General features: G+C 39.3%; 1 protein-coding gene across 1 annotated transcript in view; it reads right to left on the minus strand.

The window, feature by feature from the left end:
* Nucleotides 1-26149, minus strand: part of vwa8 (von Willebrand factor A domain containing 8) — a 476539-nt gene that overhangs the window by 279958 nt on the left and 170432 nt on the right. Inside the window, exons 10-14 of the mRNA XM_059967797.1 lie at nt 25342-25470; nt 12138-12272; nt 11954-12031; nt 6776-6936; nt 2106-2219 (exon numbers count right to left, since the gene is read on the minus strand). Of these exons, the coding sequence (XP_059823780.1) occupies nt 2106-2219; nt 6776-6936; nt 11954-12031; nt 12138-12272; nt 25342-25470 (617 nt within the window). The remainder of the gene's footprint in view (nt 1-2105; nt 2220-6775; nt 6937-11953; nt 12032-12137; nt 12273-25341; nt 25471-26149) is intronic.

The raw sequence follows: 26149 nt of genomic DNA on the forward strand, positions 1-26149 counted from the left end.
AGACCCAAAACTACCTCTTCCTTGACCTTGAAATGCTCTACCATCTCAATACGCTGAGCACTGATCTCCTTATTGCCTAAGCCTTCTCCTTGGTAAGTACTGTATTAAGTGCTCATTAAGAACCTTACCCACATTCTCCATAGCCAAGGTAATGTTCCTTCCTTTATCCTGGGGTGGTTCTGCCCTCTCTCTAGTTAGCCTCTTGCTCTTGATGTTTGTGTAGAATACCTTAGGATTCTCTTTAATCCTACTTGCCAAGGACTTCTCATAGTGCCTCCATGCTTTCCCATTCCCTTCCTGAGTTATTTTCTGGTTTCTATATAATCAAGGGCTCAGTTTGACTCTAGCTTCCAAAGCTTTACATGCTTTTCCCTTTTCTTCTTGGCTAAATTCATCACCTCTCTCGACATCCAAGGTTCTCCTACCTTGACATTCTTGTCCTTCTTTCTGACTGGAAAATACCTGTCCTGTACTCTGTGCAGTTTGTCTTTGAACACCCTCCACATGTCACAGGTGGACTTGCCCAAAAACAGCTGTTCCCAATTTAACTCTCCCTAGTTCCTGCGTAACGTTCTTGTCATTTGTCCTGCTCCAATTTTATACTCTACCCCAAGATCCATACTTATTCTTATCTATAGCTATCTTAAAACTTAAGGATTGTGGTCTCTGTTCCCTAACTGCTCACCCACTGAAAAGTCAGTTACCTGACCAAACTCTGCCCCATCTAAGCCTCTTGTACTCAGAAGATCTCAGTTTATCTTACAGAAGTCCCCCAAGACAACAACCCTATTATTTTTACACCTTTCCTTAAACTGCCTCCATATTCATTCCTCAATGTCCTGGTGGCTATTTGGGATTGTCTATAGTACAATTCCATCAGTGACTGCACCCTTCTTATATCTGAGTTCTACCCATATAGACTCAGTGGACACGCCTTCCATTATGTCCCACCTGAGTACAGCTGTGATATTGTCCCTGATTAATTGTGCAACTCCCCAAACTCATTTACCTCCTTATCTTTTCTAAAACATCGAAACCCTGGAACATTAAGCACCCATTCCTGCCCCTCTCTCAGCCAAGTCTGTGTAACGGCCAGAACATCATATTTCCATGTACCAATCCATGCTCTTGGTTCATTACTTTTACAAATAATAACCCCTGCATTAAAATACACATATTTAAAAAGATGCATCCTATCATATCTATTACTTTGCTCCTGCCTGTTTATTACTGGCCCTGACATCTATCTTCCTCTCCATCCCTCCACTTTCTGACCTGGTGCTCTCGTTCCCATCCCTCTGCTAAACTAGTTCAAATTCTCCTGAGTAGAATTTGCAAACTTCCTGCCTAGGATAGTAATTTCCCCTCTTGTTTAGGTTCAACCTATCCCTCTTGTACAAGGTCATCTCTGCCTCAAAAGGTTATCGTTATCCAAAAACCTGAAATCTTGCCTCCTTCTTTTTTCCCTCCCTCATACTAATGTTTATCTCCCTTTAGGTCAAACATCCACAGAATGTATTTTCCAGTGGTGAGAGAATATCCGGTTCATTCTTCAGCTCACAAATGAATTCAAAAACCCAACTGAATGAATGGGTGAAACATCCTACCTGATGTTAAAAAAGAAATTTAGAACAATCTTTCTCAGACAGATTTTTTTCTAATGAAGTTCACCTCAGTATGAAACCCATTTTCTGGACTTAAATAAAGTGAGCATCAGGATTCAGTTATCATAGAAACAGCCATTGGATTAACTCATTTGCTGTAAATAAAACCATCTAGCTGCATTTAGAATGTTTGTTGCCTGAATATTTTCTTGCCTTCTTGGTAATAAGGAAATGGGCCCACCACTTCTGACCAAATGTGTTCAAACAAGTGGAAGTCAGAGGACACTTGGCAGCCTATATGTTGTCCCAAAAGATATTTCTTGGTAAAATATATAGAGTTATCTCTGTTATTACAAAATTAGCAAATCTCCCTTTTGCATCTTTGGCCAAATCACTTCAAACAAAAAGTAATTAATATTATGCTTTAATGAACTATTAATAAAAAACAATGGAAAATGCTTCATGAAATTGGCATACTTTAGCCATAATGTGTATCCGTACCTTTGTTGGAGATCATTATCAGCAAGATTCAGCTCCCTTTTCAGATCTTGGTATCTGTCTGCTCTGAGCAAGTGGGAGCCATCATAAAGTGTTAGCTCCCTGTCATGAATGAGCCTATTAAAGAAAATCAAGTCATCAGCACCTATGATAGACATCAGTAAAACAGTAAGCTTCAAATTATTCTCAACTGCCTACAATTCTCGCTGCCTCAATAGAGCAGACAACTTAATCAAAGACCATACCTAACCAGGAGATTTTCTCATCTTCCCTCTTCCATAGTGCAGAAGATACAAAAGCCTGAATCCACCAATCTCAAGGGCAGTTTCTATTTCTTGATTTTAAGACTATTAAAATACTCTTAGCATGATAAGATGGACTTGACCTTATAATCTACCTCGTTATGTCCTTGCACTTTATTGTCTACCTGCAATCTGTGTAACTGCAAAACTTAATTCTGCATTCAGTTGTTTGAGTTAATAAACTGTTGTAATGAAATTATCTGGATGGATGGGCAGCAAAATTACATTTTTCACTGTTCTTCTGTACATATGACAACAATAAACCAATTTAATAACAGACATGGCCTGAAAAGGAAAATACCTCTGCATGAAAGAATTGAAACACATTAATCAATGACGTGTTACTCACTATGGGAATTTCAACAATACTCCCAAAGCAGTAACCCTCATTACAAAGGACAAGTGCAGCAGTTGGATTGACACTAGCTCCTACAGGTTTCCCAAGTGATACACCTTTATAAATTAAAGGTATATTCCCTTTCCTTCATCAATGCATGTACACCCCAGAATACCTTATTTAACAGCACTGCTGAAGATCCTTCCATTATTTTCAAGACTTCTCAGGAGTAATTATGGATGGATAAAGTGCAGGCTTTGCTTGCAATATCTACATTCCATAAAATAGATTAACTGCTTTAAAGACCTCAGCCTTGGAATCACACGTTCGTTGCCATTTTTGTTATTATTTGCGTTTCTTGGTTCTTATTTGTTCAGGGAGTAGATCGATTAAGTTTTATTCTAATTTCAATTATATTTAAAACAGATAAATACAGATGGCTAAGGACAAGGTAAAATTCATTTCTTTTAATGTCAATGGGCTATTAAATCCAATCAAACGTAACAGAATTTTATCCAATTTGGAACAATTTGATTCATACTGGGAAAAATGGTTTAACTACATAATGCCTCATAGGCCTGATTTTATTCTCACAAATCAATGAATCTGTTGTAAAAAAAAGATCACTCCCTACTTGTACATAGTTCTTTCCTTTTGCTTGTTTTTTCTTCCCACTCTTTTCTATAAGTGTGTACCTCAGGTAAATACTTTGTGGAGATTTGTGATATATATGATTATATGATATATATGTACAATGTCTGAAATATATCTTATGGAAATGTTTGTTTGATGATGAACTTCAATAAAAAAAAATTACAAAAAAAATAAAAATGTAAGACAGTGTCACCAGAATGCACTCAATTTTTATGTTACTTTGTACTGTACGTAACAGCTGTAAAATGTATCTCTTCTGTAATTTTGCCTTGAAGTCAGCTTTCTCCCATCTCTCTTTATCTATCCTGATTCTCATCTTTTTTTCTTTTCCTTTGTATTTATATGGTTTTATAATAAAAGTCATTCCTGTGGTTGCAAGGTCCATATTCTCATTTCTTTTTGGATCAAAAAGTTCATTTCTATGGCCTTAGTCATAGACTTTGTGTTCTCCACATCTTTATAGCAAAGCCTTTAATTCTTTTACAATCATCTGTCTCCTTCTTTACAGGAGAAAACAGCCCCAGATTATCTTGATAATTGTACTTCGTTTTTTTTCGATGCTTGGAAAAAATACTTGCAGGAAATCCAAAATATTCAGTGGCTCATTGTTATGAAACAGCTTCATTTGCAATGTTCTCAAAATTATTTACAGTTCACGGAGGAGGGAGACTTTCTGCCTTCATCCCTGCAGCAGATGACCCCTGCTGAGAGGTAATCACTGCAGTTAAATCTACTAATATGTAAGAACTCAATGTGTGAATATATCGTGTGGATGCCTCAGCAACTCCAACGTGTGAAAGCATAATTACTTAATTGGGAATCAATAATCAGACTTCAAAGCAACAGGTTCTAAACATTAGTCTATATACTAGTCAAATGCTCTTACCAGATACACTACCCAAGAAAATCGTTGATTTTTTTCCAATGGATTACATGTTGTTGTCAAAGCCATCTGCAGCTGTCTACTATAAGATGTCTTTGAGTTGTTCCACCTTCTTGAATTGCTGCAGTTGCTGCTTTGGGAACACTCCAACAGCACTATTGGGTAAAAGTTTCTAAGATTTTGATCCAAAATTTCAAGTCAGGATGGTGTGTGATTTGGAGGGAAATTTGGGCACAGTGGTACTCTTTGAGGCTGCTCAATGTCCAGCTTGTGAGTATATGATGTGCTCAGGACTCATACCACCAGGTTCAAGAACAGTTATCACCCCTCAACCATCAGGCTCTTGAACCAATGGGTAACTTCACTCAACCTCACTTGCCCCGTCAGTGAACTGTTCCCACAACCTATGGATTCACTTTCAAAGGACTCTTCATTTAATATTCTCAATATTTATTGCTCATTTATTTATTATAATTATTTCTTTTTTTCTTTTGTGTTTGCACAGATTGTTGTCTTTTGCACATTGGTTGTCTGTTCTGTTGGGTGGAATCTTCCATCGATTCTAATATGGTTATTGGATGTACCGAGTATGCCTTCAAGAAAACAAAACTCAGGGCTGATTATGGTGACATATATGTACTGTCCTTTGATAATAAATTTACTTTGAACTTTGAGGAAAATACAGCAGATTTGTAAAATGTCCATGCGACAGTCACAGTGCACTGACGGTAGATGGAGTAAATCAGTTTGGTTATGGTTGGGGCTTCAGTCAATCAAGCTGATTTGTACTCCATGTCACAGTGCTTTGAGTGTTGTTGCTTTTCCAGGTATACCATCACAACTTTCACTTGCCTTTCAAATGACAGTAAAGCTGAGAGAGTTCTGATCAGCCTTAACGTATGATAAACAGTTTCTGACGTCTCTTGCTACTACAGAGTTTATGTGGCTAGTACAGTTAAATAACTGATCAATGATGACTCCCTGTCTTCCCTATTCCACCCAAATGATGATGTTGAGGGAATATTTCTCCAAGTGCATGATGATACTAGCATGGATAACTTCTCTTTCCAAGGCATTAGAATTTGAAAATACCCACTTATTCTCACCACAGAGATGGCTACAGATCAGGCATCTAAGAACACTGGGTTTAGGACATAGCAACAGTTTCCCAAAGCTGTGATGGTTGATGTCCATCAGGTAAAACTACCTCTGTGGTGATTCAGTTGAGGGCTTTCACTGACTTCAGCTCTTGCTGAATAGAGCTCCCTGGCGTCACACTCAGTCAAAAGCTGCTTTGGTGCCAAAGCTGGTCACTCTTACCTCACCATCGACATTCAACTTTTCTGCCCACATTTAGAATGAGGGTATATAATGAAATTTGGAGCCAAGTTATCCATGTCAAACTGGTCATCACTTTGTAAATAATGGGGTACTAATTGATTAGGTTGGAATTGTCCTGGAGTTTTATATTGCATGTTTCACAGCAATAATTTGGACTTTGTTAATTGGTCGACATCATTGTACCTGCACATCAATAGCTTAACTGCAAGTAACACTTGAGGCCAAGTCTACGGCACTATAATTGGAAGATTGTCAGGAAACAATCTTCCCAATACACTATCTAGAGAAGATCAGGTCTCCCACACACTGCCTAGAATCACTTCCCTGAAACACTACCTAAAAGTTTATTTCCCACTGGTCAAAATCTCACCATATGACACCCTGCAGTAATTTTTCCCTCTTATGCAATAATCTGACTCACTTTCTTTCAAGCTGCCTTTTAAATTCATTTTAATTTCTTTGTACATTTACAACCAAAACCTGTCAGTGAATAAGTAGTTCACTGGGATTCACACAAAGTTCTCATGTTTCAAGTATGCAGTAAGATGCATTCTTTAAACCAAAGATCAAATAGGAAAAATTAGAAGACTCAACATCAACTATTAGAGCTGTACTGAGTAATTGACTTTAGTCATCACTTGGTCAGATTTATCCTTTTAATAAAATTGCACTGTGGGAATAATTGCACTGACTGCAAAAATCATGCCAGATTCAACATTCAGCCTTGGACTGGATGATAACTATATTTGTTCCATAAAGAGAATAACAAATGACACAGCAAACTAACTGCCATACACACTGTAACTTCGACACCCGCCTTTTTAAAATGCAGAAGTAAAGCACTTGACATGCCACATGGCATGATGATCTGGATGGTAAGGTCGCATGGAATAAGAGGAGCTGGCAAGGCAGACTCAGAACTGGCTCAAAGATAGGAAGCAGAGGCTGATGGCTGAAAGTTGATTCGCCAACTGGAGGCCTGTGACTAGTGGGTTGTCTCATGGGCCAGTGTTGGACCTCTGTTATTAATGATTCATGTAAATAATTTGGATGTGTATGTACATGGCATGATTAACAAGTTTGCTGATGATGCTAAATTAAGGGGTCTTGTTGAAAATGAATACGGTTACAATGAATTACAAAGAGATTATTTTACCTCTGAAGAATGGCCAGTGTCCCAGGATTGACACGATGAATGCCATCCAGGACAACTAATTTCCCACTTAAGGCAGCAGTGACCAGAGGTGCAGGTCGCCAAGCTGTGTCACCATTTGGAAGAGTGTATCTCTGTTGAAGCAAATCTCTGGCAGTCATATCCTATTACACAATATGAAAAATTAGTGTTACCTTCGGGCTGGCCAATTATGTCATCTGCCCTGTGGCCTTGGGCCCCGGCAGTAAATTCTTCATTTTTCTTAACTCCTGGTTCATTTGTTCTAAATAAAGTGCAGGCTTTAGCAACATTATCTCATTTGCATATAATTCTTAAATTAGAATATACAGACCTAATAGAACCCGTAATCTGTGATAATCACAAGATACTGAAATAAAGGAGGAAATGGATTAACAGTTAAATATAACCTATCACAACCCCTCTGGAATCTCAAGTCAACATGGTTCACACCTATATGAATTGCATGGGGAAGAAAAAAAAGTTGATTCTGGTACTTGTTCTGGAACAAAGGTGTCCATCACATGTGGAACAAATTTAGGTAAGCTTGAATAGAAAACCAATAACTAAACATTCAATTAATTACTTAGAATATGCCATCAAAAATAACAGCACACCATCCTAGAGGTTTGATCACAAGCAAGAGAAAATCTGCAGATCCAAGCAACACACACACACAAAGTGCTGGAGGAATTCTGCAGGCCAGGCAGCATCTGTGGAAAAGAGTACAGCTGACATTTCAGGCCGAGACTCTTTTCCATAGAAGCTGCCTGACCTGCTGAGTTATTCCAGCATTTTGTGTGTGTTGCATGGACTTCAGTTATCTGCAGATTTTCTCTTGCTTGTGATTAGTCTACTACACTGCGAAGTCTCTTCCAGGGATACCTACCCTGAAGTTTAAATCTTCACCTTTGAAGGGAGAACAGTGAAACCCTCTCTCACTGTTGTCCCTCAGTGTCCTGATGAAAGGTCTCGGCCCGAAACATCAACTGTACTCTTTTCCGTAGATACTGCCTGGCCTGCTGAGTTCCTCTAGCATTTTGCATGTGTATTCTCTAGACGTCTCCAGGGCCAGAGTAGAAGTCCCAGTTTTTTTAAAGTTTTATAATTGTGTAGCAGGTGGTGTTACACTGGAGACTCTAGAGTTACAGATGCTGGGATCTCATCAACAGTTTTGGGTCCCATATCTTATAAATCACTGGAGAGAGTCCAGAGGAGGCTCACAAGATGATTCTGGGAATTAAGCAGTTAACATATGAGGAGCATTTGGCAACTTTGGATCTGTACTCACTGGAATTTGGAAGAATGCAGGAGGTTGGGGGGGGGGGGGGGGGAATCTCATTGAAATCTACCAGATGTTGAAAGGACTAGATAGGGTGGATGTGGAGAGGATCCTTCCTGTGGTGGGGGTATTCAAAACTAGAGGGCACAGCCTCAAAATTGAGGGGCAACCTTTTAGAACAGAGGTAAGGAGAATTTTTTTAGCCAGAGAGTAGTGAATCTGTGGAATGCTCTGCTGCAGAATGCAGTGGAGGCCAAGTCCATGTGTATATTTAAGGCAGAAGTTGATTGTTTCCTGATCGGTCAGGACATCAAAGGATATTGTGAGATGGCAGGTGTATGGGGTTGAGTAGGATCAGGGATCAACCATGATGAAATGGTGGAGTAGACTCGATAGGCTGAATGGCCTCATTATCCTTCTACGTCTTATGGTCTTATAGCTCTGGAGCAACAGGTAGTACCTGTGGCGGGACAGGAAATGTCGATTGACATCAAACCCGAAGCTCAGATGACCTAGGTTCAATATGAATCTTTGGTGCTCATTTACATGCAGCTTGCATGTTCTCCCTGTGACCACATAGCTTTCCACCTAGTGCTCTGGTTTTATCCCACATTCTAACAGCATGCACCAGGGTAGATTTATTGACCACTGTAAACTGAACTTAGTGTGCTTAGGAATGGTAGAATCAGACAGGCAAAGGAGTTGATGGGAATTAGAAAGAGAATGGATTACAGGGGCTGATAGATTGCTCTGAGAACTGGCACTAAATAAATCATCACAACAAAATCCTTACCAAACAAAAGTGGACAGGTGTTAAGAGTTGGGCAGTGAGGAATAGTGGAGGAAATACTTATTTGTTAAAGAATTAAGAAAATCCCAAATGAGAGATGCTGCAGCAATTTGCACACCAGAGGCATAAGTTTAGTGATAATTTCCTTTATGAGGCATTGTAAGTGTTGCTACTTCGATGCACTTGTGCTATTTTTGAATAATAATAATAATAAAAAGATCTGAAAAGAAAAAAAAAAGTTTAGTGATACAAAGTTAGGTGAAGGGAAAACCTAGCTGAGGAACTTGCAGGACAATACAAATTTGTTTATTGGCATTCTCCCAATTGCTCATTCATATGTACAGATTGTACATAAATCGGAATTGTAAGATGGAAAGACCACTAACATCGTTGGTTACCATTTTGCATTTGGGAGCTCAGTTTAACACGCAGGCAAAAGTCTAGTAATTCCAACTTCAAAGCTTCCTCTTGACACATGAAGAATTACCAAATAAAGGATGTCAACAAGGTATATGGAAGACTTACCCCCTTCACATTCCACATGCACATGGACACGAGCTTTTGTGAAGTCACTATCATCTTTAATGATCAGCTACTGAAATATGATAGCTATCGTATTATTTAGTGGTCACCCTTAATTGAAATTACATTACACAGCTATCAAACTCTTCCTTAAAAAATAAATAGTAAATTCAAGATAATGCACTTGCGGGAACATAGTCTTCAATTTTATTCTCTTTTGCTCTTGCCTCTGTTTTACATTTAGGCTTATCATTGCACAATAAATGGGTGACTGCACAGCAGCAAGCTATGATGCATCACGGATGTTGAAACCTGTGGCAATCAGGCTGCTAATTATCTTCGTCATCCAGATCCATTGAATGGCTACTGTAGCAAAATCATGTTTCTAGATCCTTCTAATTTAGTACAGCCATCAACAGCAGGATAGCTGGGCACTTTCCTCAATTCATTCAACATTTCCTTACCTTCTAATTGTTTTAAAAGGAGAGATCAAATGTTCCTATAAAATTATCAAATTCTAATCATACAAATTAGAATACAGCTACTCAACCATTTGAACAAGACAGAGGCTGTGCCTAAATGTTCACCTTTGCACTGGTAAAAATATGTAATCTGTCAAGTTCATGTATTCTATTTGATGGCTCTGGGAAATCAGCCCTATTTTTTGGCAATAATGTCAATGGAGCATTGACTTATTCCTGAAATACTTAGAGCAGTTTAGATACTATTAATGCAAATAAATAATGCTTTTTTTTAGCTGATGTAAGTGAAAGCCCATCCTAAAGAAACTCTTTTAACTAATGGGGAGCTTATCTGTACCTTTACTCATAGAGATGAAATTTTATTTTTGAAATAATAGATGTAGGGAGTCATTGAAACATACAGTAGAGAAACAGGCCCTACTGGGTTTACTGAGTATTTATCATCCATTGGTAAATTGGTTTATCATTCCCTTTTCCTACTGTCCACTGTCCTCTCCTAGCAGTTTCTTTCTTCTCTACCTCTTGACCTTTCACCTATTACCTTTTAGCCAGCCTTTTTCCTTTCCCCCCACCTTTTTATTCAGGCATCTTCCCCCTTCCTTCTCAGTCCTGAAAAAGGCTCACGGTCCAAAACATTCACTGTTTTCTCTTTTCCATAGATGCTGCCTGACCTGCTAAGTTCCTCCAGTGTTTTGTGTGCATTGCTTTGTATTGCCAGCATCTGCAGACTTCCTCACATTTTGGTTTTTTATTGTCATATGTACCCAGATACAGTAAAAAAGTGTAAGGCCGTGACATTTATATCAATCCACACTAATTCCAATTGTTCTCCCACAATCCCATCAAATTTCCCTGACCTGAGAATCCATGATTCTACCTTGGATTATATATCCTTCAATTGCCACTAATGTTACTTTTTGCTTATGGTGCTGGGTAAATTATGAATAATTCATGCTATATTAAGCTTCTGCAATTTATGGTTGCCATATTTGTACAATGCTGCTGTTGCAAAATGATAAATTTTCCATGGCATTTATACTTTAGTTATGTATATTTGAACAAATCCCCTCAGATTCTACCATTGATGAGCACACTGGGGACAGCTTAGAGTGGCCGATTAACCAACCAACCTGGGACATGCAGAGAAAGCAGAGCACTCTGGGCACAAGGACAATATGGAAACTCTGCACAGACAAGATCAGGATTGAATCTGGATTATAGCAGCTCTTTTAGGTGTGTGGTTGATTTGAAAAAGATTGATTTTTTTTTCCTGTATTTATAATGAGGAATATTTTTGGGAACAAGTTATAAACCATATATGGAGTCTGAAATATAAATTTCATTTTCTCTCAGTAAGTTCAAGATTTTGATGAAACAAAATAATCATTCTCAACAAGTGCAATGTTATTTGACTTCTGCAGGAGTCAAAATGGCGACATGTTGGAGATTAAAGCTGACCAGGTAACAGTTTCTTTCGGTGCTGCCAGTTGGAGACAGGAAAAGAAAGAGCAGAACATATTGGAATTGTGAGATGCAGAGCACGGCAATTGCTGGAAATCTTAAACAAAAGAGAATGCTGCAAGAAAGGACTGAGAATATAAAGCACCACATTAATGGTACGGGAAAATGCAACTATATAATACTGAACTGGCCAGGTTAATTCAGCAGCACATCTAAAAGTTGTGAGTTCTGCTACAAGGCCAAAAGGCACATGGCTACTTCTTTGAGGAATGATGCAAGCTTTCAACCAGAAAAATCAAAAATTCCATGCCCACCCCCATGGCATCTGTTGGGGGGAAAACTGAGTTCCTCCAGCAGATTTTTTGTTGCTTCAAATTTCTTAAGACCTGCATCTGAAGTTCAGAAGCATCTCCAGTTAAAGTTCACAACTGAATCACATTGCTGTTCAATCTAGAACCAATGCTTATCTACTCCCTACCCTTGACCACGTTAATTTGTGAACGTTCTGTGTCCTTGACTAATTGCCTCCCTCAAATTTACTTTATCACCCAGTCTTAAAAATTCCTCTCCTTTTCTGTTTGCCTGTTGTCACCACAGCGTGTCGCATAATGTAAGTGCAAGATTACCTGATAAAGAGTGATGGGTTCAATGCTATAGCCAAGCAGGTCAGCAAATTCCTTAGAAATCACAGTTTTGCCACAACCCTAGATAATAAAATTAATAGAACGTTTTAAATGAATGATGCAGGTCAAGTAAAATTGACCACTATGTGAGCTTTATTATGTACAACATAACCTTCATTCATATTACCTTTCCACCAATCAAACACATATCCTTTACCATATGCGACTGCATCATCTCTGCCAGAAGCCTATTGTGACTCGATGTTTTGATGAAATTTGATGACTTTGTATGAAACTTTGATGGTTTTGTTCCAGTGGGTATCTATAAAATTCAAAAATTAAAAACAGATAATTGTTACCTTTAATAAAAACAGACATACTGTATCAGCATCAATTTTTAACTCAAAGTAGTCTGTAAAATAAATTGGATGCCAAAAAATGTATTTGGAGGGTATTATTTTCTGCATTATCTAGTATAGTATATCAATTTAGTAATGCCTTTCTAGATGTCACACATGATTTCAATACACTTCAACATCATTTGTGCAGCTTTGTGGCATTTTTGCTACACCGTGTTTCAATGTAACATCTGAATAACATAGCCTATTTAAATACAGGTGGCCCCCGCTTTTCGAACGTTTGATTTACGACAACTTGCTGTTATGAAAGACTTACATTAGTACCTGTTTTCGCTAACCAAAGAGGATTTTTCACTTTTACGAAAAAAGGACACCTGCTTTATATATGTGTGTTTACCCCAAGAAAGACTACAATGACTGTGAAGCCTTGTGCGGGCAGTTGTTTGCGCATGCATGTACGCGCGTACATTTTTGTTTCTCCAAATCGATTTTGGTTTGCTGCCTTCCCGAGTTTGATAAGTAAAACTACACCATACCTAAATATTTCTACTTTATATAGGGTGTAAATTTATTATATCATTCCTGCTTTTACTATATGTTAGTGTTATTTTAGGTTTTATGTGTTATTTGCTTTGATTTGGTAGGTTTTTTTTGGGTCTGGGAACACTCAAAAAATTTTCCCATATAAATTAATGTTAACTGCTTCTTCGCTTTACGACATTTCAGATTACAAACAGTTTCATAGGAACGCTCTACCTTTGAATTGCGGGGAAAACCTGTAATACACATTTAATTAGATTTCAAGGGCAGAGATATTTGTGTGATCCCGAAGGATTGCCAGGAGGATGGGAGAGTGTGCTTGTTGTAAAATGATGCACAAATCTACACTGTAAAAACTTCATGACGCAACTGTAGAATCTAACCATGGTCTTCAAAAAATTCCAAAAAGTAATGATGGTTGGCAGCAGTATTAATAAAGGAATATATTCCAAATGCAAATGTATTTGAAGGCTGAGGAACTGAATCAAGTTAAGCTGAGTGAAGGAGCAAGTCCAGTATTAACATACTACTAGGAGTATTCAATGGGCACCAAAAAGTGACAGAGATAGAGGAGCAAATTTGAAAATCTTACAGAGGTGTGCAGGAAAACTAAAAAAATAATTATTTACGTTACATCAAATAAGATCATATTAGAAAAGTGTAAAGAGGGGGAGGAATTTCTTAAATGTTAAGTAAAATCCAGTTTGCTTCTGATCCAGCAAGAAAAAAAAGTATTGGAGAAGTTTTTTTTTTAAATTACAGGTGCTGGAAATTAAAACTAAAGGTATAGAAACACCCAACAGTTCCATCAGCTTCTGTGGAAAGAAAAAAAAGATTCAGATACAGAACTCTTAATCAGTACAGGCAACAAGTTGGTTTTAAGTTATAGAGAAAACTGTGAAGGGATAGCTCTCTGATAGGGTAAGATCAGAGTTACTAAGGGATAAGTGATGGAGATCATTTAGTCTATATGTTAATTGTGAATAGTTAGAAAACACAAGAGGATAAACGAAAGCCAGGAAATGAAAGCAGTTAGAGAATGGGGACACCAACAAAGAAATACAAAAGTTGCAAAGTATATGTCAGAAGGAGCAGTATGGAGATTTCAAATAGCAGGCAACAAGGAAATCTGTGTCCCCATTGCAGATATTAGTATACGAGATTGGGAAGGTTGGAGGAGAAGGGACTAATCCACTTTCATTAGTGGATAGTAACAAATCCCAAGTACTGGGCAAAGGACACACGCGAACACTAGGGATGAAATTCTTTTAAACACAAAGAGAGCTGTTGATTTGGAAATCACTCCCTGTAAGAGCAGTGATTTCCTGAAAATTCTCTCCCTGAAATCACTTTCTGTGCAATAAGCTGAGCCACTGGAATCTTTAAAAGACCATAACACATAGGAGCAGAATTTGGCCATTTGGTCATTTCAGTCTGCTCCACCATTTCATCATAGCTAATCCACTTCCCTCTCAACCCTAACCTCCTGCCTTCTCCCATAAACTTTCATACCTTGACTAATCAAGAAGCTATAAACTTCCACCTTAAATACACCCAATGACTTCATCTTCAGAGCTGCCTGTGGCAATGAATTCCACAGATTCACCGCCCTCTTGCTAAAAAAAATTCTTCCTCATCTCTTTTCTAAATGGACATCCCTCTATTTTGAGGCTGTGCCTCTGATCCTATGCTCCTCCACTATCGGAAACATTCTCTCCACATCCATTCTAACTAGGCCTTCTAACATTTAATAAGTTTCAATGAGATCCCCCTCATTCTACTAAATTCCAGGGAGTAAAGACCCAGAGTCATTAATCACTTCTCATACGATACTGCTTCATTCCTGGAATCACTCTCGTGAACCTCCTCTAAACCCTCTCCAGTGCCAACACATCTTTTCTTAAACAAGGAACTCCAAAACTGCTCATAATATCCAAGTGAGGCTTCACCAGTGCCTTAAGAAGCCTCTCGAAATGAGTGCTAACATTACATTTGCCTTCCTCACCACCAACACAACATGCAAATTAACATTTAGAAATCCTGCACAAGGAATCCTTTGCGCCTCGGAGTTTTGAGTTTTGAATTCTTAATTTTCGAACTTTGTCCCTGTTTAGAAAATAGTCTCTGCTTTTATTCCTTTTACCAAAGTGCATGGCCGTACACTTCCGTACAAGTCCTTCTGCAGCCTCTCTGTTTCCTCCTTCCACTTATCTTTGTATCATCCACAAACTAGGCCACAAAGCCATCAATTCTGCTATCCAAATCATTGACATACAATGTGGAAAGAAGCAGTCCTAACACCAACTCCTGTGGAACACCACTAGTGACCTGCAGCCATTCAGAAAAAGGTTCCGTTTATTCCCATGTTTTGCTTCCTTCCAATCAGTCAAAACTCTAGTATCTTTCCTGTAATATCATGGGCTTTAATCTTATTATGCAGCCTCATTAGCAGAACTTTGCCAAAGGCCTTCTGAATCTCCAAGTACACAACATCCGCTGATACTGTTTTGTCACCTGCTTATTTCCTCAAAAAATTCTGACAGATTTGTCCGGCAAGATTTTCCGTTAAGGAAGCCATGCTGACTTTGGCCTATTTTATCATGTACCCCAAAACCACATTATTAACAACTGACTCCAACATCTTCCCAGTCACTGAGTTCAGGCTAATTGGCCTATAATTTCAATTCTTCTGCTTTCCTCCCTTCTTGAAGAGTGGAGTAACATTTGCAATGTTCCTGTCCTCCAGAATCATTACAGAAGCTAGTGATTCTTGAAAGATGAACAGTAATGTCTCCATAATCTCTTCAGCTATCTCTTTCAGAACACTGGGTGTAGTCCATCAGGTCCAGGTGATTTATCTATCTTCAGACCTTTCAGCTTCTAAGCACCTTCTCCTTAGTAACAGTAACTATGCTCACTTCTGCCCCCTGACACTCTTAAACTTCTGGCATACTGCTGGAGTCTTGCACAATGAAGACTGATGCAAAATACTTATTCAGTACATCTGCCATTTCCTTGAACCCATAACTACCTCTCCAGTGACATTTTCTTGCACTCAACATTAGTAAGACCAAAGAACTGATTGTGGACTTCAGAAAGGGTAAGATGAGGGAACACATACCAGTTCTCATAGAGGGATCAGAAGTGAAAAGTGTGAACAATTTCAAGTTCCTGGGTGTCAATATCTCTGAGGACCTAACCTGGACCCAACATATCAATGCAGCTATGGCAGACAGTGGCCATATTTCATGAGGAGTTTAAGGGAATTTGATATGTCACTAAAAACATTCACAAATTTCTACAAGTGTGCAGTTCAGAGCATTCTAACTGGCTGCATCATCATCTGGAATGGGGTGGGTGGGGTGCACTACTGCATGGAACTGAAGTAAGCGACAGAGAGTTGTAAAATTAGTCAGCTCTATCATGGGCACTAGTCTCTGTAGTATTCAGGATATCTTCTAGGAGTAGTGCCTCAAAATGGCAGCATCCATCATTAAGCACCACCATCACCCAGGACATGTCCTCTTCTCATTGCTACCATCAAGAAGGAGGGACAGAAGTCTGAAAGCACACACTCAATGATTCAGGAACAGCTTCTTCCCCTCTGCCATCTAATTTCGGAATGGACATTGACCCCATGAACATTACATCTCTACCTTTTTATTTCTTCTTTGTGCCTCCTATTTAACTATTGTGTGTGTGTGTATATGTGTGTATATATATATATATATATATATATTCATACTGTAATTCACAGGTTTTTTCCTCTATTATTATGTATTGCATTGTACTGCTGTCACAAAGTTACCAAATTTCACCACATATGCTGGTGATATTTGTTATGTGTGCTGAACAGACCTAATGAAAATGGGATGAAGAGTTAACTATTCCCCCCACCCCCTTTGAGAACTATGAACTATGCTGCTACTGAGACGGAGAGAGAGATGAAGCACAAAGGCAGGGACATCTGCTACAGATGAGAGAGAGAGACATTTGATTTATGTATTATGGCTTTTTCCAGGATTGTTTACCTTTCGCTGCAAGGACATTACTTTGCTTGTTAAAATTCCTAAGGAGACAGCAGGAGTGGCCTGATTTGATGGACTTGGTCATTTTGAGTTGATGGATGGCTGATACCCCGTCAGAGGGAATAAAAGACAGGTGTGGGGAGACACCCCTCAGACACACCAGTGGACACTGACCGAGTGTTGTGTGCACCCACAGGAAGGTGGGGGCTTCGAGGACCGAATCAGGAGATCGGTCACAAAGCTCACAGTGTGATGGCAGGGCCGGTGAGGACTTGTGTGTGTGTCCACTCATGCCAGAGTGACGAATCTAACACAGAAGAACGGTCTGGCCGAGAACGGACGAGTCATAACCGAATGACCACAATGGTACGACGGAATCAGAATACAACAGACGGTTTGCTGGCTGCAGCTGCTCAATCTCTTGCTCGTTCTCTCTCTCTCCAACAAATTACAATACAACAACCACAACTACCTCAGCACACATGAACTGAACTGAACTTTATATTCTTCAATGACAATTCATTTACCCCTAGACATTGATAGAGCTTGTTTATTATTATTGATTATTATTCCTACACTTCTATGTTTATTATTGCTAACCTGTTTTATATGAATATTTGCATTTTTGGTATTGTTTTGCTTATTTTACTAATAAACACCTTTAGTTTTCGGTACCACCAGACTCCAATGGATTCTTCTATTTCTGCTGGTCTGTAAACCCAGTTACGGGGTACATAACAAATTAAACCTGATTCTGCTTCTGATTCCAGTGGTCCAATACCTACTCCCCCGTCTCTTTTATTCCTTATACATCTGAAAAATACGCTTGGTATCTTCTTTGAATTATTGGCTAGCTCAGTGGTCCCCAACCTCCGGGCTGCGGACCAATACCAGGCCGTGAAGCATGCAGGGGTGCAGAGGTAGCCAGAATGCACCCAGCACATCTTAAAGAAAAAAGCTGAAATAAACAAGCTAAATGTCGCCTCTGATCTGGACCGACATTTTTTGTGCCGGGTGGCACCTAATTAATTAGCTTGCTTATTTCAGGGTTTTTCTTAAAGATGTGCTGGATGCGTTCCGCCTACCGCAGCACCCCTGCATGTTTCGCGGCCCGGAGGTTGGGGACCACTGGGCTAGCTTACCTTCATATTTTATCTCCGCCCCCCCCCCCATGGCAATTTTAGTTGCCTTCTGTTGTTTTTTAAATGTTTCACAGACCTCTAACTTTCCACTAATTTTGGCTCTATTATAAGCGCTCTCTTTAACTTCCCTTGTTGGACATGGTAGTGTCATTCTGGCTTTAGAATACTTCTTCATATTTGGAATGTATTCATTCTGCACCTTCCGTTTGCTCCCAGAAACTCCAGCCTTTGTTGCTCCACTGCCACCCCTGCTAGTGTCCCCTTCAATTTTTTCAGCTCCTCTCTCATGCCTCTGTAATTTCCTTTACTCTACTGTAATACTAATGCATCTGACTTCCACTTCTTATATTTGTATATTATGATCCTAAAGCTTCCTTTACTTTAAGCTCCCTAATCAACTCCAGTTCAGTATACAACATCCAATACAGAATCCTCAAATAAAGCAACCCTGTTCAAGGGCAAGTTCATCCCAATGGTGGTAAAAATGGGAGAAAACGAACTTCTGTTGCACATTCCAGCCATTTTTGGTAGTTATGTAGACCTAAGGGGTGTTTTCTACTTTCCCTTTGTTCGTTCCTGATTTAATAGGGAGATTTTCAATTTGCATCAGAGAGAATACATCAAGAAGAGTGTCTTCTTTTGTAAATTTTTCAGGCATTTCTTTTTCCAAGGGAAAACAGGACAATCCAGCAGTACTTCCATGATTCAGTCTTGTAACTGTGTTCTCCTTGAAACAGAGCCATTCTCTGCATTCATGCTGCTGCTGTAAGTGGAACACCTTTTTGTGGATTGAAAATGACACTAGTGGTTAATGGTCAATAATGAGGGTAAACTCTCCCCCGTACAAGTAAAGGTTGAAACATTTTACACCACAATCTGTTTTGACATTTCGGAAGTGTTCATTGTCATCTTTACTGGTAACAATGAAGTCATCCAGGTAACACTGAGTACTTGGGTGGTCTTTCTGCCAGCGTGCAGGTGCAGATGCTACTCCAAAAATAATTCTATTATAGCAATAAAGTCCTTTATGAGTTTTTATGCTGAGAAACACTTTGGACTCTTCTTCCATCTCCTTCTGTAAACGGGCCTCCACTAAGTCCATTTTGCAGTACTGTTTTCCTCCAGAAAGATTTGCAAAGATATTCTCTATCCTGGGCAGAGGGTATTGATCTACTTTCAGTACTGGGTTGATGGTGACCTTAACATCACAATGGATCCTGACGGCCTATTCCTCTTGGTAACTGAGATCAGTGGCATTGACTTGGAAAAATCCCTTCAGCTTCCATGCAATCTAGCTCACTGGCTACTTTGTCACGAATGGCATAAAGAACTGGATGGGCTTTGCAAAACTTGGGTGTGACATCTTCATTTTATACTATTTTACCCTTGATATGTTTTGAGATTTTCAGTGCCATCCTTGAACACTGGTGTGGCATCATCTAGTACCTTTCATAATTTGTTTTCTGTTGACTATTGCAGAGAATGTGGCATGCAAATGGAGAATGGATCTCCAATCAAGATGTTGTAGTCTCACCGATTCATGGCCCCACAATGCTGGACTCCTGTTTTTACCACATAGAAGCCCAATATGGCTTGTTGATTGTTGTATTTCATTGTTACAAATGTCATTCCCAAAGGAGTTTTTATTCCTCCAGTGTAAGTTCTTACTTAGCTGGATGTCTGCAATCTTCAGTTCAGTATCTTTGAAAGGCCGTTCAAACTCGTTTTGTGCAATGATTGGCACAGCCAAGCCGGTGTCCAATTCCATTTTAATTAATTTGTTGCTCCCTTTTAGTGTAAGCCATATTGCTTGTATCAAGCGACACACACAAAATGCTGCAGGAACTCAGCAGATCAGGCAGCATCTATGGGAAAAAATTTATCGATGTTTCAGGCCAAGACTGGACTGGCAGGACTGGAGAACCATTTTGCTGAGCATCTATGCTCTGTCCGCCAGTAGAAGTGGGATCTCCTGGTGGCCACCCATTTTAATTCCACTTCCCATTCCCATTCCAATTTGTCAATCCATGGCCTCCTTTAATGTCAGGAAGAGGCCACACTCAGACTGGAGGAACAACACCCTATATTCTGTCTGGGTAGCCTCCAACCTGATGGCACGAACATCAACTTCTCGAATGTTATGCCCCCCCCACCCTTTCCTTCACCAGTCCCCATCACCCTTTCCCTCTCTCACCTTATCTTCTTGTCTGCTCATCACCTTGGTCTGGTGCTTCTCCCCCCCTTTTCTTTCTTCCATGGCCTTCAATCCTCACCTATCACACTCCCCCTTCTCCAGCCCTGTCAACTTCCCCAATCAACTTCCCAGCTCTCTACTTCATCCCTCCCCCTCTCAGTTTCACCTATCACCTCATGTTTCTCTCACTCCTCCTCCACCTTTTAAATCTACTCGTCTTTTTTCTCCAATCCTGCTGAAGGGTCTCCGCCTGTAACATGGACTGTACTTTTTTCCATAGATGCTGCCTGGCCTGCTAAGTTCCTCCAGCATTTTTGGGTATGTTGCTTGGATTTCTAGCATCTGCAGATTCTCTCTTGTTTGTCACCTATAATTTGATCTAAATATGAAAATAATGAACACAGTTGAGAAGTGTGAGGTTCTACATTTTGGCAGGAATAATCCAAATAGAACATACAGGGTAAATGGTAGGGCATTGAGGAATGCAGTGAAACAGAGAAATCTAGGAATAACAGTGCATAGTTCCCTGAAGGTGGAGTCTCATGTAGATCGGGTGGTGAAGAAGGCTTTTGGAACGCTGGCCTTTATAAATCAGAGCATTGAGTACAGAAGTTGGGATGTAATGTTGAAATTGTACAAGGCATTGGTAAGGCCAAATTTAGAATATTGTGTACAGTTCTGGTCAATGAACTATAGGAAAGATATCAATAAATTAGAGAGAGTGCAGAGACGATTTACTAGGATGTTACCTGGGTTTCAGCACTTAAGTTACAGAGAAAGGTTGAACAAGTTAGGTCTCTATTCATTGGAGCGTAGAAGGTTGAGGGGGGATTTGATCGAGGTATTTAAAATTTTGAGAGGGATAGATAGAATTGATGTGAATAGGCTATTTCCATTGAGAGTAGGGGAGATTCAAACGAGAGGACATGATTTGAGAGTTAGGGGGCAAAAGTTTAAGGGAAACACAAGGGGGTATTTCTTTACTTAGAGAGTGATAGCTGTGTGGAATGAGCTTCCTGTAGAAGTAGTAGAGACCAGTTCAGTTGTGTCATTTAAGGTAAAATTGGATAGGTATATGGACAGGAAAGGAGTGGAGGGTTATAGGCTGAGTGCGGGTAGGTGGGACTAGGTGAGATTAAGAGTTCGGCACGGACTAGGAGGGCCGAGATGGCCTGTTTCCGTGCTGTGATTGTTATATGGTTATATGGTTATGGTTATCTCTTTCTTTGTCAAATCTTAATGAGAACATTTACATTATCTGTCCTATTATCAACAGAAGTGAGAATTTGGTGAAGTAAAGGTGGCAACTTTGTCAAAACCTTTTTGAAAAGCAAATTCAATTATAGTAAAGGAAGAGGTTCTTTGGGCTTCCTGCACTGGAAAGCAGTGCTGTAATAGCAATATTTTCAATGGAAAGGTCATTGTTTACTCATTCACGTGGCTTCCAGAGCAAAATAAATAACTCGTTAAAAAATTACCTGAACCAAACATGTTTAAGCTCTCTTTATACATAATCAATTACAACATTTCCTCTGCATAATTGACTCAAAAGTGTTGAAAACTTGGACACAATACACATTCAACTTGTTCAAACAAGAGGATATTTCAACAAATGAAGATGATGAATATATCATCTTTGATTCAGATCAGAGATTCCCATATAGCACTTTCTCTCTTCTTTCCACCCTGCCCCCCCACCCCACTATCAGGCAAAAGATACAAAAGCCTGAATTTACACACACCCTGGCACAAGGACAGTTTATATCCTGCTGTTGTAAGACTACTGAACAGTCCCTTTGTATGATAAGGTCAACATTTGACAATCCACCTTTAATGTAGATCTTATTGTCCACCTGAAAAGCTCTTTCTCTATAACCTGTAACACTTTGCTCTGCATGCTGTTTTTGCTTTTTTCACCCACTTGTACTACCTCAATGCATTGTTGTAATAAAGAAATAAAAACAAAGCTTTTCACTGTTACCTTGGAACATGTGATAATAATGAACCAGTTTACTGATATACTAATATCTTATTTTGTATTGAAATATAAATCCCAGCTCACAGATTGATTTCCTTCATTTCTATTGAACAGCTATATCATTTACCAATATTCAGCTATATAGGGAATGAAAATCAAAAAAAACCTGCAACTGCTAAAGAAGTACTCCAAACCTGAACCATTAAATATTTCTCTTTGCATATTCACACTAACCCTAACCCTTGTTGCTTGGTTTGAGCATTTTCTGTTTTTATTAGCCATGTAGGGAACAGCACCAACTGAAGATACAGGAACTCTTGAGCTGAAGCAAATTTATGACAAGCTATATCTCACTGGATTAAGCTTAGTTTTAATGATGTTCAGCAAGCAAAGGACAACTCCTTATTCTACCAATCAACAGCTGTGTAAGGTGTAATGCTGCAATGTTATTGCCCAATTCTTTAACTTATGCAAGCTGTAAGAATTCCAGCTGGGAGCCCACAACTGATCATCAAACATGCCATCAAAGATGGTGCTGCAAAATACAGATTTCAGACCAATTTCATAAATAACGAGTAATCAAATTTAGGTTCTTCTTTAACATAGAGCATGGAAACAGTAAAGCATGGTACAGGCCCTTCAACCCATGATGTGGTTCTGATCTTTTAATTTACTCCAAGATCAATCCAACCCTTCACTCCCACATAGCTCTCCAGTTTTCTTTCATTCATGTTGCTATCTAAGAGTCTCTTCAATGAGCCTAATGTATCTGTCTTTATCATTCCCCTTGGCAGTGCATCCCACACACCTACTGCACTCTGTGTAAAAAACCAACCTCTGACATTTTCCCTATATTTTCCTCCAATCTGCTTTAAAGTATGTCCTCTCGTATTAGTCATTGCCACACTTGGAAACAGGCACTGGCTGTGCACTTTATCTCTGCCTCTTACCATCTTATACACCTCTATCAAATCACCCCTCACTGTCCTTCACTCCAAAGCTTGCTTAACCTTTGCACAAGAAATGTTCATAATCCAGGCAGCATTCTGGTAAATCTCCTCTGCACCCTCTCTAAAGCTTCCACATCCATTTCCTCTAATGAGGCAAATAGAACTGAACATAAAACTCCAAGTGTGGTCTAACCAGAGTTCTATACAGATACAACATTACATCTTGGCTCTTGAAATCAATGCCCCGACTAATGAAGGCCAATACATCACATCCCTCCTTAATCAGCTAATCAACTTAAGCAGCAAATTTGAGGGATCTATAGACATGAATCCCAAGATCCTTTTGTTCCTCAAGAAACTGGCCATTAATCTAGTACTCTGCCTGAAGTATAGACAGTCCCCGAGTTATGAACGTCCAACTTACGGACAACTCATACTTACGAACCGAGGAAGGAGAGCACCGTCCGCCATTTTAAGATGGATCGCGATGCCGTCCGCCATTTTAAACCGTTGCCGTTGACACTGTGTTGAGAGTTTAACTTTGTATTTGGCTTAAATTTTTCTTAGTAATATTCACCCTGACCCCCCCCCCCACCCCATTCCAGTTGGCAGTGAGATCAGTGCTGGGCTGGAGAACAGAGTTTCCCGAGTTCGATCCAATGACAGACCGCTCCCGTGCCGGGTTGATGTCGAGCTCGCAACTCGACTTCATAAAAAAAACACTGCCACCTCCAGTTTAAATACCCACGCCCAATATTGTGGAGGATCAAATAGCCAAACCCAGCACAGCCCCCTCTTGTCCCATTTAGTCTGTCTCAATGCGGTGGTCCTTAGGACCCATTAGACCTCCGGAGCTGGCGCAGCTCCGGACCTGCTGCCAGCAGTGTTTCTGTTCCATTGACGGGAAGCGATCGCGATTGAAAATAAAGTGCAAATAATAAAGCGTTTGGAAAAATGTGAAATGCCATCGGTCATTGGAAAAGCGTTAGGCTACTGTCGGTCGACAATCAGAACAACTTTAAAGGATTACGGATAAAGTGAGAATAATGGAGCATGTGAAATCCCCTGCCCCGATGATAGCTACAATTATTACTACGCAACACAGTGGTTTAATTATTGGAATGTATACATTTCTTAAGTGTTTTATATGCATAGAAAGGTAAAATATGTACTATATACTAAGACAAATGTTTGACTAACTAACACTAAATAATACTGGATGTACTTGTTCCGACTTACATAGAAATCCGACTTAAAGACTGACTCAGGAACAGAACTCGCACGTAACCCAGGGTCTGCCTGTATATCACTTCATACTTTTCCAGATTTAACTCCATCGGCTACTTGTCAGACCAGTTCTGCATCCTATCAACGTCCTATTGTCACCTATAACATCCATCTACAACAACCAACGGCACAACTAACCTTTGTGTCAATTGCACAGCAACAAGCAAGAACCCAACTAAAAGTAGCTCCTAACTTTCTCAAATGAGTATGATGTAGTCATAACGAACACTGATGCATGTAAACTGATACTTTGTATCAATATAAAGATGTTGCAAACTGCAACTGTAACACCACATTCTAAGTACATTCTGTTATGCTTTTCCTTTGTACTACGTTGATGTACTGATGTCATGAAATGATCTGTATGGATGGCACTCAAAACAAAGTTTTTCACTGTTCCTGAGATCATCAATTCACTACACAAATATTTAAACAGAATGCCTCCACCGGCAATCAAACTTACTTATTTCCTCCAAGATACTTCCCCTGATATATAGTCTTGCTGAACTGTGTTTTGATAATAATATACATAAAAACATCAACACAAAAATGTCCACAGATGTTGGAAATCCAAAGCAACACACACAAAATGCTGAAGGAACTCAGCAGGTCAGGCAGCATCTATGGAAATGAATAAACAGTTGACTTTTTGGGCTGAGAACCTTCTTCAGGACTGAAATGAAAGGGGGAGGACACCAGGAACAGTGTTATTCAATAAAACTAAAATCTAACTGCTATGAAATCTGGACATCGGACAGAACCTGTTTGCAAAAGTACTAAAGAATTTAAGATGATACTGGAACAAGTTCATTTACAAAGGGGAAACAGGCAAAGGGTTAAAAGCAACTATCAGAAATAAAATACTCAATTCAATGTGTATTCAGTGTTCTATCATTAAGAAAGAATTAATTACCTTAATGGCCATCTCTTTGTCACCAATCTGAACAATAGCCTCAGTACGTGATGTTTCTCCATTCATTTTTTTAATACCAGTAACTCCCTTTGGGGAAGAGGTACTTGCAGAGTCGAGCAAATCGAATGTCTAAAATAAATACATTTTTAGTTTATCTTTTGTTAAGTAAATGAGTAATCATAACAACAAAGGAAAACAAGTTAGACCATCTTCACTTGATGAACGCACTTCTGCAACTTTGACCTTTAACTATTTCACACAACAAATTCTAGTAGAAAATGCTAATAGGGCACTTTCTCTGAAAGTATACAAAATGGTACTGTGCTGTAAGTTAATACTGATACTATCGGAGTTGCAGATTAATGTTCAGTGGGGAACTCTGGTTTCAAATTTTCAGACATGTAACTACAGTGGCAGTATACGTAGATTAGAGGCCAGAGACAGTGTCATCTTCAAGGCATAAATGGGCACTGTCATGGAAAAAGCCTTTATTTCACTAGATGAACACAACTTTAATAACTCTCAAGGATTACAACACTATTAGGACAAAGAAGCCTTCTCGACTGGCACCTCATCAACCACAGTAAATCTTCATTCCCTTCACCACTGAAATGTAGGTGCTGCAATCTGTACTATCTACAAAATCTGTACCACCCACAGCTCTAATCTCCTAATTAAATTTGCAGATGACACTGCATTGATTGGCTTTATCTCAAACAATAACAAGATGGCCTACAGGGAAGAAGTCATCTCTCTACTGACACAATGGTGTCAAGAAAACAACCTCTCCCTCAAGGCTGCAAAAACA

The sequence above is a fragment of the Hypanus sabinus genome, chromosome 4 (genome assembly GCF_030144855.1).
Source record: "Hypanus sabinus isolate sHypSab1 chromosome 4, sHypSab1.hap1, whole genome shotgun sequence".
Classification (NCBI taxonomy): domain Eukaryota; kingdom Metazoa; phylum Chordata; class Chondrichthyes; order Myliobatiformes; family Dasyatidae; genus Hypanus; species Hypanus sabinus.